Here is a 13,480-nt window from a genome sequence, read left to right on the forward strand (position 1 = left end):
AAAACTAAGCAACTTTTAAGTGTGCCATGTTTATTAACTAAGATATTTATGTAAGTAACCAGTAGATTATTTTTTGAAGTAGCATGAGTCAAAATAAATCAAATTGAGAGCCCCTTCAGCTTGTCTGTCAGGTCAGGAATGAACTAATTTGTACGTACCTTTTCTCCCTAATCTTGTGTCAGTCCTTCAGTATATACCAGTTACATAATCTTCTTTCCTTAGCTAGGCTCTGTCTTTCTTCAGGGACTTGAACATGTTAATCATTACCGATCCTCATTTCTTCTTTCCCTTTTGCCTATTTAACTCTTACTTATGAGATTTCCTTAATGAGACATTTCCTCCCTCCCCAAACATAAGTTTAGTTACTTCTTTTCTTCTCTTGCAGCACTTTGTTTTGTTTTGTTTTTCATATAAAAAACAGCTAGGACTCTGGAATGTTAAGAGTGGGGATTCTGGAATCAGACTTGGGCAAGTTACTTAATCTTTATGTGCCTCTGTTATTATTGTCTTAAAATGAACATAAAAGTAGTACCTAATTCATAAGATAAGGATTAAATGAATTAAAATATATAAATCCCTTAGATAACAATGCTAGGCATATGTTAAGCACTATGTTAGTATCATCAAATGTTGTTGTTACTGTTACGGAATTTATCACAAATATGTAATTATATGTTTCGTAGTCATTATTCATCATCCCTACTGGACTCTAAGGTCTGTGAGGATATGTCTATTTGGTTTACCACTGTATCCTCAACAACTGCTGATTGTCCCTATTGTAGGTGTTAGGTATTAAGTGCATGATAGTGAATACATAAATGTTTACTTTTTTAAAAAAAATTCAGTAAATCAGATAATCAAAAAGAAAGAAATTAATCACTTAATAAGTTTCATCTCCCAGGGATAAGAAAACTTAGGTAAAGAGAGGTTAAACTACTCCTTCAAGTTCAGGCAATTGAGTATTCTAATTGAAAGTGTTGTGTTTCCTTTTTAAGTCTAGTTTTGCTTTTGTGTTTATGTGTCATAATTAATTGTGTTAAAACATAATTTTAGAAACAGATCTTTCTATATCTCTCTTTTCTATACCCCCCAATTTTACTTCACTTTCTTAAACAATAAAAGTCTCCTGTAACACAAGATAAAGCTTTTCTTCCTAATTATCTTCTTTAGGTGCTTTAAAAATCAATCAGCTATCACATGTTCTGGACAAGGGGAATCACTATTGAGTTAATATCCTAAGACTTTCAAAACCCAGAAACAAAACAAAACAAGAAAACACCAAAAATGCTATTTGGAGAGTTTCAGGTTTAATTAAAGAGTTTGTTCAGGTGTTTTTGCTGTTTGGAATCATTACCTGAGAAATTATGCTATAACACATGGTCATTTGATTCTGTTTCCATTAGCCTTCTACCCTGGGATATATGGCTATTACATTTTCTTTTTAATAATCTGTGTTTCATAGTAAGTTTACTTTTGTGGAAATCTATTATTAAATCAGAAATCTCACTTAAAATTTAAAAATTTATTTTTCTAATAAAAATTGATATTACAGAACTAAATTTTTAAAATTTTATGTATAGAAAGGATATAGTATTTGATGTTATCAAAACTTACATGTTATGATTAGTTCATTGACCATGAATATATTAATTTAGAAAAAAATACATCCCTAATATACATCATCCTTAATTTGTATACTAGCCATATAGTGCAGGGGTCCAGTGGAAATCATAGAAAGGTTACTGTAGGTAATGAGTCACAAGTCACTTTTCTCCCTTGATAGCTTCTTTTTCTGTAAATCGAACTATTTAAAATAATTAGAAACTTAGATCCTTAGTAAAAAGCTGTTTTTTATTGGTCTAAGTTGACTTTTTAAAAATTTATTTTCCCTGGCCAGGCGCAGTGGCTCATGCCTATAATCCCAGCAGTTTGGGAGGCGGAGGGGGGCAGATCACCTCAGGTCAGAAGTTTGAGACTAGCCTGGCCAACATGGTGAAAGCCCGTCTCTACTAAAAATACAAAAATTAGCCCGGTGGGGTGGTGCATGCCTATAATCCCAGCTACTCAGGAGGCTGAGGCACAAGAGTCACTTGAACCCAGGAGTCGGAGGTTGCAGTGAGCTAAGATCGTGCCACTGCATGCCAGCCTGGGTGACAGAGTGAGACTCTGTCTTTAAAAAAAAAAATGGCCGAGTGCGGTGGCTAATGCCTTGAAATCCGGCACTTTGGGAGGCCAAAGCAGGCGGATCACTTGAGGTCAGGAGTTCGAGACCAGTCTGGCCAAGATGGTGAAACCCTGTCTCTACTAAAAATAAAAAAATTAGCTGGGGGGTGGTGGCACACACCTGTAGCCCCAGCTACTTGGGGGGCTGAGGCACGAGAATCACATGAACCTTGGCGGCAGAGGCTGTAGTGAGCCGAGATCGCACCACTGCACTTCAGCCTGGGTGACAGTGAGACTCTGTCTCAAAAAAAACAAACAAACAAACAAACAAATTATCCTCCCTAAAAAGCTATTCCAGTATCTTTTTTCACATTCATTAGTTATATTATTTAGTGGTTATATTTGGTTCTCTTGAACTGTTTTCTGAGTTTTTGAAACCAATTGCAGAAATACAGCCCGAGGGAAACATGGTTTAGCAGTAGTGGGACTGAAAAAAAGTTTTAATTCTTGCTACTGTGAGACTGTAGTATTTTGTACCTAACAAAAAATTTTCCGTAGTAATCTTTAGTTTAAAAAAACCCTTCTATTACAGAAAACTATATAGTTGTTATACTGTACCTTCAAATTTTTGTTGTATTTTTTATTGTCATATTGTTATTGTTTTTTCTCAAATATTTTCAGTCCACAATTTGTTGAATCCATGGATGTGGAACCTGTGAATACGGAAGGCCAACTGTACAAAAAAGATCCCAGAATTATTAAGTAAGGTTAGTAAGTTTTCGGGATACAGAATTAATATACAATATTCTGTTGTATTTCTGCATCCTAACAATTAACAATTGGAAATCAAAAACTTGTCAAGTATAATAACATCAAAAATGTGAACTACTTAGGAATAAATCTGAAAAAGTATGTGAAAGCACCGTAGACCAAAAACCAGTAAACATTGCTGAGTGAAATTAAAGAATATCTAAATTAGTGGAGACATATAAACTGTTTGTAGATCATAATGCTCAATATGGTTGTTAGTTCTACCCAAATTGTTACATAGATTGAATGCTATATCTATCATATTCCAAGCAGCTTTGTAGAAACTGACAAGATGGTTCTAAAATCCATATGTAACTATAAAAAAAAACCCTAGCATCAGAACAGTTTGGGGAGAGGGAATAAATTTGTACTAAAGCAGAGATATTGATTAGATAGTTGGATATGAGTCTAGTATATGAGAGAAAAGTCAGATTTAGAGATACAAATTTGGTAGCCATAAGCACAGAAGCACTATTTTAAAATCATTCCACTGCATGAGATCAACAGTAGAGTACGGAGAGGAAGATCAAAAGAACCAGAAGAGGATCCTGGAGTGGCCAGTTAAGTCAGCAGAAAAACTAGGAGAATGTGTTGTTCTGGAAGACAAGTAAAGAATTATTCAAGGAGGAGAGAGTGATGAACTTTGTTGATTACTAAGTCAAATCATACTAGGTGAGAGGCTTGCCCACTGAATCTAGCAATTTTAGTGTTATTGCTAACTGTGGCAAGATATTTGGTGGAATGGAGAATAAAAACACATACGGTTATGGGTTCCAAGAGAAAGTAGGAGAAGAATTAGGGATGAATATAAACAACTGAGGGAATTTTGCTGTGAAAGGGAACAGAAAAATTAAGCCATTGTTGGAGAGAGATCATAGGGGTCAAGATAAAGGGCGGGGTTTTTTGGGGTTTTGTTTTTATTGGGTGTAGGGAGAATTATTTGTATATATATGTTTTATGCTGATTGGAATTATTCAATATATGGAAAAATTGATGATGCAGGAGAGAGGAGAATTGCTGAAACGGTATTTTTGAATGAGTTAGAGCAGGATAGAGATCAGTATGCAGATTACACATAAGTAATCCATGATTTTTTGCACCTCTTCCATGTATACCCTTCCTTGATTGCTCTTTCATGTGCTTTATTAATGATCTTACCTATTGGGAGAGTTTCCTAAAGTATCTGAAGCATATTCCATGTTCTCATACTGGATTGTCTTGAACTGAGGATCAAAAATCAAAGTAGCCAGAGTTTCTTGAAAATATTCTTAAGGCAGCCAAATTCCAAATGGCTAACAGAACCAAAATGGCAAAGACTATTACATACTTTTATAATTTAATATTAATATAGAAGTCTTGTTCACAAGTTTTTCTTATATTTCACATACATCTCAAAAAGTTTCCATTTCGGTATTTAAACAACAAACCACACACTTCAGGATCTTTTGCTTTCTAATATTGTTGAATAATCAATTCAGAAGAATCTGGCCAATCTTTGATGTGCTAGTAAAAAAAAAAAAACCAAAGCTGAATTTTTAATTATCTCACTTATTTACATTAGTTGAAAGTGTGCCCTCTTGTGGACTATTCAGTAATTTTCACATAAAAGCCTTCCTTGTGTATTGCAGACTAAATTAATTGTATATCATCACATATGTTTTGGTCAAAAGTTGAGATCTAGATCTTAATGTTCTAGTTCTTTAAAACCTAAACCTCATTTGGAAATAAACAGTTTGATTTTGCATTTCTAATACGACTGTGTATGAAACAGTCTTACAACAGTTTCAACCTATATAAGGGACTTGGAGACAGGCTATTTCTTTTGCAGTATAAAAGAAGATGAGAAACAAATTTTGTTTTGGTGTGTTGGGGGTGGACTAGGAATCCAAACAATTCATAGACACGGTTGGAAATTTCCTCCATAGCCTCTATGTAAAAATAAATTTTTAATAATCAAATTCCAGGACACAGGACCATTTTTTTCCTGAGGTAGTTTGTAGTTTTGTATAGTTTGGTACGATTAAACTTTGTGTAACTAACTACAGGCCTCTGCAAATCCATTTAACTGTATAACAAACTGGGACTATTTAAAGTTATGTGAAGTTTTATTAAAGTCAGTTCATAGATGTATATAGTTTTACTCGTTTTATTTCTCAGCAAACATACACATCTTTTATAAACTGCTTTTGAGAAACCCTAAATCTCAACCTTATTTACCTAGTGGTAACTTTTCTTTCTCTGCATAATAGTACTCAGTAGTATAAATATATCCTTCTAATACACGTTATAAATATGTGATATAGCTACACTATTGGGACATGCATATACATCATTGGTATCCAGCATGGTGGCTGCAGAGAGCTCAGGGTTCCAGAAGCAAAGCAAGTGTCTCAAGAGAGTTTTAGAACTTAGCTTTATTTTGCATTTTAAAAATTTATTGGAAGTAATTTGAAACTTTAGAAAAGCAGAAATATTTTAAAGAAAGTGAGAATTTTTACAGTGCAGCTTATTGGGAACTTTTTGTTTTTGAGCTAGGATTTGAGGAAGATCCTTTCAGAAGTATCTGAAATAGCATATGAAAAATCTGTTCTTGAATAGCAGGCAGGGAAAAGGAATCTGAAGGTGGCTTGACTGAAGTGAAAGGATTCTGCTGGAGAGGTGCCACTCTCTAGGGACTCACTGACCTATTTAAAATAGTAAGTAGTACCACACAGATTGATTGATTGATTTACTTAACCTGTGTAGCTATTTAGCATTTATATCCCACCTATTTCCTGGAAGGATTTTAGGTGGTTTATAATGTTAAATGTAATATAAACCAGGACAATAAAAATATACTAGTTTAAACTTTTTTAAAAATTCTTTAATGTGAGAAGGCTGAGCAAAGGGCAAGGAGAACCTTTTCATTCTCCCCCCAGAAATCATGCTCCTCTTTTACTAAAGCTTTCAATCATCTCTCCAAGTGGTGGCAGGGCAATTCTAAGGTCTGACCTTAGTTCTTAGCATAGTATGTTAACAGATTTACCCTTAGTTTCCTGGCCCACCAAGACTCCAGCAGACTTTCTGTTGCCCGACAGGCTGGGCTGCAGCCACACTATAACAAGGTCTGAATCTCGCCTTGTGAGATGAGTATGCTTTTCCAAATTCTTATTTTCCTCAGATATTTTCCTCCCTTAAACGTGTGGATGGTAGCTGTTTCCTGTATTTGCCATTCCTGTATTTTGTAGAATCCTTTTTATAGCTTCTAGTTAACCATTTTTTTACTACTTGATAATTCTATATATTAAATTTTTCCTGCTCAAAAACAGTGTGTGCATGTGTGTGTGTATATATATATATACATATATCTGTGTGTATGTGTGTGTGTGTGTGTGTGTATATATATATATATATACACACTTAGTTTTAAGCCTTTCCCCCACCACCAAAAAAATTAACATTAGCAAAGAAGGTGTTAATTAGCTAAATATTCCACATATATGAAATTTCATTTTATTCAAAATAATGTTATAATCACACAAGGTGACAATATAGTATAAAGAATACTGACCTAGAGATCAAACACTTATATTCTAGTCTTGGCTAGTGAATTACTAGCTCAGAGACCTTGAACAGACATTTACCTTCTTTGAAGAGCTTTTACTGTTTGCTGTAGGTTTATCTTTTTTCCATAGCAGTGTAGATGTTTCTCAGTTTTATGTCCTTTAGACAAACATAAGAATATAAGATTTGGTTAGAAACACCTGAGTTCAAATCCTATTTCTGCCGCATGCTGCCTGTTTAGCTGTAGACACAGTATTTACGCCCTGAAACTTAATTTTTGCATCTGTGAAATAGTGATAATCTTTACAATCCTTTGATATTGGAATGATTAAGGAAAGGGATATACAAATATCTGACACATAAGAAGTGCCAAAAAAATTTCCCCTACAGCGTTACTTTATTTCTTGCCTATCTGATCTATTATAATGTAACTTATCAACCCTCAATAAGTGGCTTCCATAACTATAGCTATAGTTCAGACTACTTTTGTCAGATTGTGAATTTCCAGCTTCCTACTTTAGACATCTCCAACTAGATATTGCCCTGGCATTTTAATCTGAACAAGTCCAAAATCACACCATGGTTACATGTAAGTACTGCAGTATTCTAACAGAACTTTCTGCTTCCATCCTCTGTCTGTCTCTTTCTCCCCCACCCTGTCTTCCTTATCACTATTAAATTAGTCTTAACTGAAAGCTTAAGGATGTGGAAAAAGATATCAACATTGTGTAAGAAACTCCCTTGCAGGCTCCAATTGACCTCTCTGGCCATATGCTCTGTCTAAAGTGTTTATGAATATACCTTGCATATTATATTAGTCTTCAGCAGCTAGCTCAGTATACTTCATAGAAGATGCTTAACATAGGTAATTATTTAAATATTCAGAGAAATCTATGTACATATAGCAGCAACAGGAGACTTACTAATTTTTTTATTTTATCAGTTTATATTACTATTTTCCTGAATCATAAAGTAATATTCTAATCATAATAAAAGTCCAAGGAGTACAGATAGAAATACCACCAAAATAAGAATTCCCCAGCATCTCAGCATATACCCGACCCCTAATCATTGTTAAAGGTTTAGTAATGTTCTTTTTTTTCATGCCTAGACCATCGTTTTTATGAAAATGTGTTTTAAGCAAAAGTATTTAGCTTGGTTGATGAGCTTATGATGTGCACATTGATATTTTTGGTTAGCAATATATCTTTAATATCTTTTCATGAATTTTAAGAATCTTTGCCATTCTTCTTTATTTTAGTGCCAATTTGTGGAGAGATTAAAATATAGAATCATCACTGTTAAGTTGTTTCAGGCTTTAATTCAATGATTCTCTTTTCTCCCTCTAAAATATGTACCCCCCTTTACCACATTCTTGTGGCCAAACTCAAATTTTAAAGGGCAGAGGATGTTCCATCTTCTTAGCCATTGTACTTTGCTTGCCTAGCATAGTGTCTGACATAGTAACATAAGATAAATATTCATTGGATGCGTCATGAAGGACTAAATATTTTAGAAATAGTATGTTGTGTTGGGTGCCACTTATAACTCAGGAGGTACTTACAGGTTTGAATGAACTGTTATGTAACCTGATATGGCATTTTAAACTGTTAACTATTAAGCATAGTAAAAGGAAAATGCTTTAGTTATGTTAAAGACAAGATGAAGCAGATTTTTCTGGAAAACAACACAAAGTAGAGTTTAAAGCAATTTCAATTATTAAATTACTAAGACAGATTGAATAGTTATTATGAGAAAAGTTACCAAAATCGTTTCTTACATCCATCGTGTATTTAGCTCATTATTAGTGTATTCAAAGATGGAGGAAATAAGGGGTTTGTGCTTGGTTAAGATTCATTTGTTAAAATGTCATTGTGCAGATTTTGAAAAGAAAGGTTATGAACTTAGCATAAAAAATATCATGGTGTTTACTTACTCATTGTAATCTTGTATCCAAAACTGATTTTCCTCAAAGTGAATTTTGCTTTCTGCTCAATAGTTCAGATCAAGAAGAAAGTAAGAGTAATTGAAGTGCCATAGAAATGTGAATCACATACTAAATGTGGTTATAAAGTAAGGAGCCTAACTCCATAAAGCCAGAGTCACCATACTTCACTGTCACATGGTATAGTATACTAACAGACTTTTAAACTGGATGTTTCAATCAACCCGTAAAATAATATTTAAAAAAGAATAAGACAGATCTGTACAAATGAAAGATTTCTAAGATAATATACATGGCAAAAGCAAGATGCAGAAGAATATATAACAAATAATAGCTTGCATTTAACGAACACTTAGTACATGCCCAGCACAATTCTAAGAACTTTACACATATTATTTCATCCTCACAACAAAATTTAATAATAATTACCTACCTCTTATATCAGAGATGAGGAAACTGAGGTGCAGAGATTAAATAAGTTGTCCAAGGTTATGTAGTAAGTGGGGGAGCTTGGATTCAAACACACAGCCTAATTAATCTCTTTCTCCTTGGCTATATATTTTGCGTACATTGATTGTGTATGCATAGTAATCTCTCATGGATGTACCGTCATTTGTTATACTAATAATATTGTTATAAATTTTAGCTGTTAGTTTAAGTGTCCATGTGCCAGATAGCCTGATTTTGACTCCAGCTGTATGGCCTTAGGCAAATTATTTGTCTTCTCTGTACATCACATTCTTCATCAAATAGAACTGTAATATTAGCACCTCAGGTTCATATGAGGATTAAATTTATTACATAGTAAGTGCTGAGCAAACATGAGTTACCATTTCTATTTTTTAATCACTAAAATGTAAAAATGTTGTGGGAATATCTACATGTGTATGTTTTTCAACATGTATATGATTATTTCTTCAGGGTATATTTCTAAAAGTGAAATTCTTGAGAAAAAATGATGCATTTTTTTAAGGCTTTGGTTATAGGGTGCAAAATGGCCCTCCAGAAAGTTTATCTACCATCAGATAATAAGAATGCCTTTTATGCCAAATCTGTCCCAATTTTAGTATTGTTATAATCCCTACTGGTACTGTTTTATTTGCATTTCTTTTGTTTGCTTGAGGAAGTTGTAAATTTTGTTGTGAAATAAAATGAAGAAGTGGAGTCTTTAAAAATCTTGGCAAATGCTTAAAAGTTCCCTTCAGACTCATTAGAATGGGCTAAATTGATAATTTACTATAATATCTTCCCGTAATTAAGCATTCTTTTAATTAAACCTCAGTCCATTCTTAAATTTAGTTTATAAATGATTTCTCAATGTATTTTGTTTGATTTAGTTCTTAGTATTACAACAGTTAAATTTTTTTCTGCTTTCTGTCGCCAGTATTTATTTCTCCTACCTTATGATTTAAATAATTGTAGGTGAGCAGGCCCAAGACTATGACTTGTAATACTGTGGTGAAATATATACTGGAATGCCAAATAATTATTTACAATAGATCTTTCAGAAGTAGGAATTATTTGTATTGAAAAGATGCCTTTCTCTCTATTTGTTTTGAAAAGACTCCTGTTCTTCCTCTGTTCTCCCAAATCTGTTTAGTAATGCTGTTAACTTCCTGGATCACTTACTATGTGCCAGGTGGTTTGTCAAATGATATATGTGCATTATTTTATTTTATTCTCATCACCACTTATGAGGTGGGCTACTTTCCTCACTCTTCCATTTTTTCAAATCAGCAGCTCTCAGATGGCTTTGCCTGGCTTAAAATTTACCCAGAATTTTAAAGACATTTTACCTGGACTCACAAAGCACTGTGCAGTATACCCTTATAGTTCTATTTCCTCCATCCCTTTCAGTGTTCAACCCACTAAATTTATTTTATAATCTACTAATCAGTCACCAGTCACAGATTGTAAAGTACTACCTTAAGTGACAGTTCTAAAGCCCTCATTAAAATCTTCTTTACAGTTTGGTTGCAGTTTCGTTCTGGACACATGTCAGCTTCAGTTTTACAAAAAGCAATATACTTTCACAGAGCCAAGCAGTCCAAAACATTATTCAATCCATAGCCAAAAATGTTAGTTTTTTTGTTAGTTAGTTAGGCGTGTGTTTGTTCATGTTTAGAATCCTAGGAACACTATTTCTTGATGGACCCTGGTCACCTTCCAACATAAAGTAGCAACATTTCCACAGATACATTTATTAAAAGCTGTGACTAGCTAACATTGTAACCTCATTTCTACCAAATTCCTCTGCTGTTCTTCAAAATCTTGGATTCCAGTGGAATTAGCCATAGTTGAGCAGTGAAGATCAAATATTTTTGTCAATAATCATCTATCAACGTGTGATTAAAGCACTTTAAACCAAGTAAGTATTGTTGGTCTCCCGCCCTTTCCCCTTTACTCCCAGTATTTAGTTGACATCATTTCAGTGCATTTTTATGTCACTGTGAAAAGCACAATCTTGTGGTTAGGTTTATTAATCTTCTAGTTCATATATGGGTAACTAAATACGTAGTCATTTTTAGGCTAAAAATCCTAGCCTGGGGTTGGATCTGCTCTATTTGTTACTCACCTAGGACTTAAGAAAACAGTCAGGTAGCCCACAGTAGAATCCTCTAGCATATTACTCTCTTTAGGTTCCTATCCTCTGAGTTAAATAATTAAATACAGTCATTTGTTACTTAATCTGCTTGAATATGGCAGTGTACATATACAACAGTGAGTTGTATATGAATAACAAGATATTTTTGTGATCTGTAAATAATTTTTGTTCAATGATTTCTTTCCATTAATTACTAAGCATAAGTTGGAACTTTTTTATTAGGATAAATTTATGAAAAATTCATTGTGTTTTGGTGACCTTTATCAGATTTTAAATTCCAACCAACTTTTTAAAGTGCTTGATGTGACTACTAACTATGCAATGTTGCATTAAATTTCTTTAGTAATTGTTAAATAATCAAATTAGTAATTTCACAGTGTAGCAAATGGACAAATACAGAATAGCTAGTAGTGATTATAGCTTTCCTATATTATTTCCTGTGCCTTTTCCTTTCAGTGGGCTTCTGCTAGAAATTTTGTCAGTCATTCACCAAAGGAAAGTAATGTTTTTTCCCTTAGCTGGCAATTAGTAATGAATGTACATATAAAGGTCTTTAAACTGTAAAGAAAAAAGAGGAAATGATTACCACAAAGACAAAATAGTTAATACCCCTAGAAGGAACCAGAATGCTAGCCTTTTGGATGATGATTCTATGGATGCTTACTTTATAACTCTGTTAAACTGTGTGTGTGTGTGTGTGTGTGTGTGTGTGTGTGTGTGTGTGTGTGTGCATGTGTGTGTGTACCTGTTTAATGTACCTTTGTGCAATAGGTCTTACAATAATAATATTTGGGGTGAAGGAAATTTTTAATTTTAACTACCCATATAATTATACATTAAATAGTTCTATTTGCAATGTTGCATTCAGACATATGAGTAAGGGAAATTATTAGTATTATGTCATTTGAATGTTTGACATTTACAACTCAAAAACTTAAGAGGTTCTCTTAAAAGTGACTGACTAGCAAATACAACCTTAAAAAGATAAATATTTAAGCTTTTTAAACTGGAAATTACAATTCAGTTTTTAATCTTAGCTCTATGGTTTAGTCGATATAGACTTCCATTTGCTGATTAATTTATAAAGTAAAAGTAACTTAATGAAAGCTTATCTTTGATTAATGTGTACATTGTTAAAATATGATCTGCTTACAAAAAAGGACTTACCAAGTACTGTTAAAGGAAAGATAAATTTTTTACAAGCCATATGTTGAAAATAAGAGAAAAATGTGGGGGCTTTGAACAGAATAACAAAGTGTTCAGTTTTACAGAATGTCTTCATATATTTTTCTGTGTGTGAAGAGAGAGAATTCCATCATGATAAATACTAAACATTAAAGTCAATTAAGTCATTTGTATGGGGAACATTAAAAATGCTAACACATGTCTTTGTCCTTTATGTCGTTGCATATTGGTTGTGTGACTTATGAGAAACATGTAGTGATAGTTGGAAAGACAAGCTAAGTACGTGAACATTAAGTAATCATGCAAGATTGAAACAAGACAAGTTTCAGAAGATGTCACAAAGGAATATATAATTATTTACCAAATAATATTGGGCAATAAATGTCATAAGTTCAGAGTAGATTAAGATACTCATTTGGGTGAATTTGAGGTTTCATGAAATCGTGGGAACATGCCTTGGATCTTGAAGAATTATAGGATTTGGACCAAAGTAGGAATGGGCTTCCTAGGTAGGAAGAATGTCTTAAGGAAATGTATAAAGATGGGAATACACAGGGGAGATTTGGGAGAATCTGATTAGATCAGGTTGATTGGAGAGGGTGGTTTATGTAGGATAGTGATAAAGGACACAGCTAGAAAGGCAAGTTGAAGCTAGATTGTGAAGTTAAATGTTTAAGGTGCTTATAGTGTGGAAATGAATTACAGTGCTTGTCGAGGTTGATCAAGTATTCCTTTCTAGCAATCCAGCCTAGCAGTTAAGAAACAAACTCTGGAACCAGATTGCTTTGGTTCTAATTCTTGCTCCACTAGTTACTTTAAACTCACTGTAAATTAATTTCCTCTTAGTAAAATGCAAAAAACAATAGTAGCTACTGTACTGGGTTGTTGTGAGAACTGAATTAATGTGTGCAAAGCACTTTGCAATTGCTTAACATATAGTAAGTGGTATGTAAAAATGATTATTACATAGATTGAACAAACGAAAGCAGTAACTTTTTTTTATAGTGATTAAGCATTTTCCTGATAGTAATATATCTGACATATTTCTACAAATAATTGTCTGTTTTGTGTGTTGCAGTGTTTGGGAAATGGGAAGTAATGACAGCTGGCACCTGAACTAAGTACTTTTATAGGCAACACCATTCCAGAAATTCAGGATGAATGGGGATATGCCCCATGTCCCCATTACTACTCTTGCGGGGATTGCTAGTCTCACAGACCGTAAGTTT

General features: G+C 33.5%; 1 protein-coding gene across 1 annotated transcript in view; it reads left to right on the top strand.

The window, feature by feature from the left end:
* Window positions 1-9,954: 9,954 nt before the first annotated feature.
* NIPBL (NIPBL cohesin loading factor) overlaps window positions 9,955-13,480 on the top strand; it is a 113,196-nt gene continuing 109,670 nt past the window's right edge. The window contains exons 1-2 of the mRNA XM_032135776.2: window positions 9,955-10,829; window positions 13,330-13,472. Coding sequence (XP_031991667.1) covers window positions 13,409-13,472 — 64 coding nt within the window. The 5' untranslated portion in view covers window positions 9,955-10,829; window positions 13,330-13,408. The remainder of the gene's footprint in view (window positions 10,830-13,329; window positions 13,473-13,480) is intronic.

Source organism: Hylobates moloch, unplaced genomic scaffold (genome assembly GCF_009828535.3).
Source record: "Hylobates moloch isolate HMO894 unplaced genomic scaffold, HMol_V3 SCAFFOLD_17, whole genome shotgun sequence".
NCBI lineage: Eukaryota > Metazoa > Chordata > Mammalia > Primates > Hylobatidae > Hylobates > Hylobates moloch.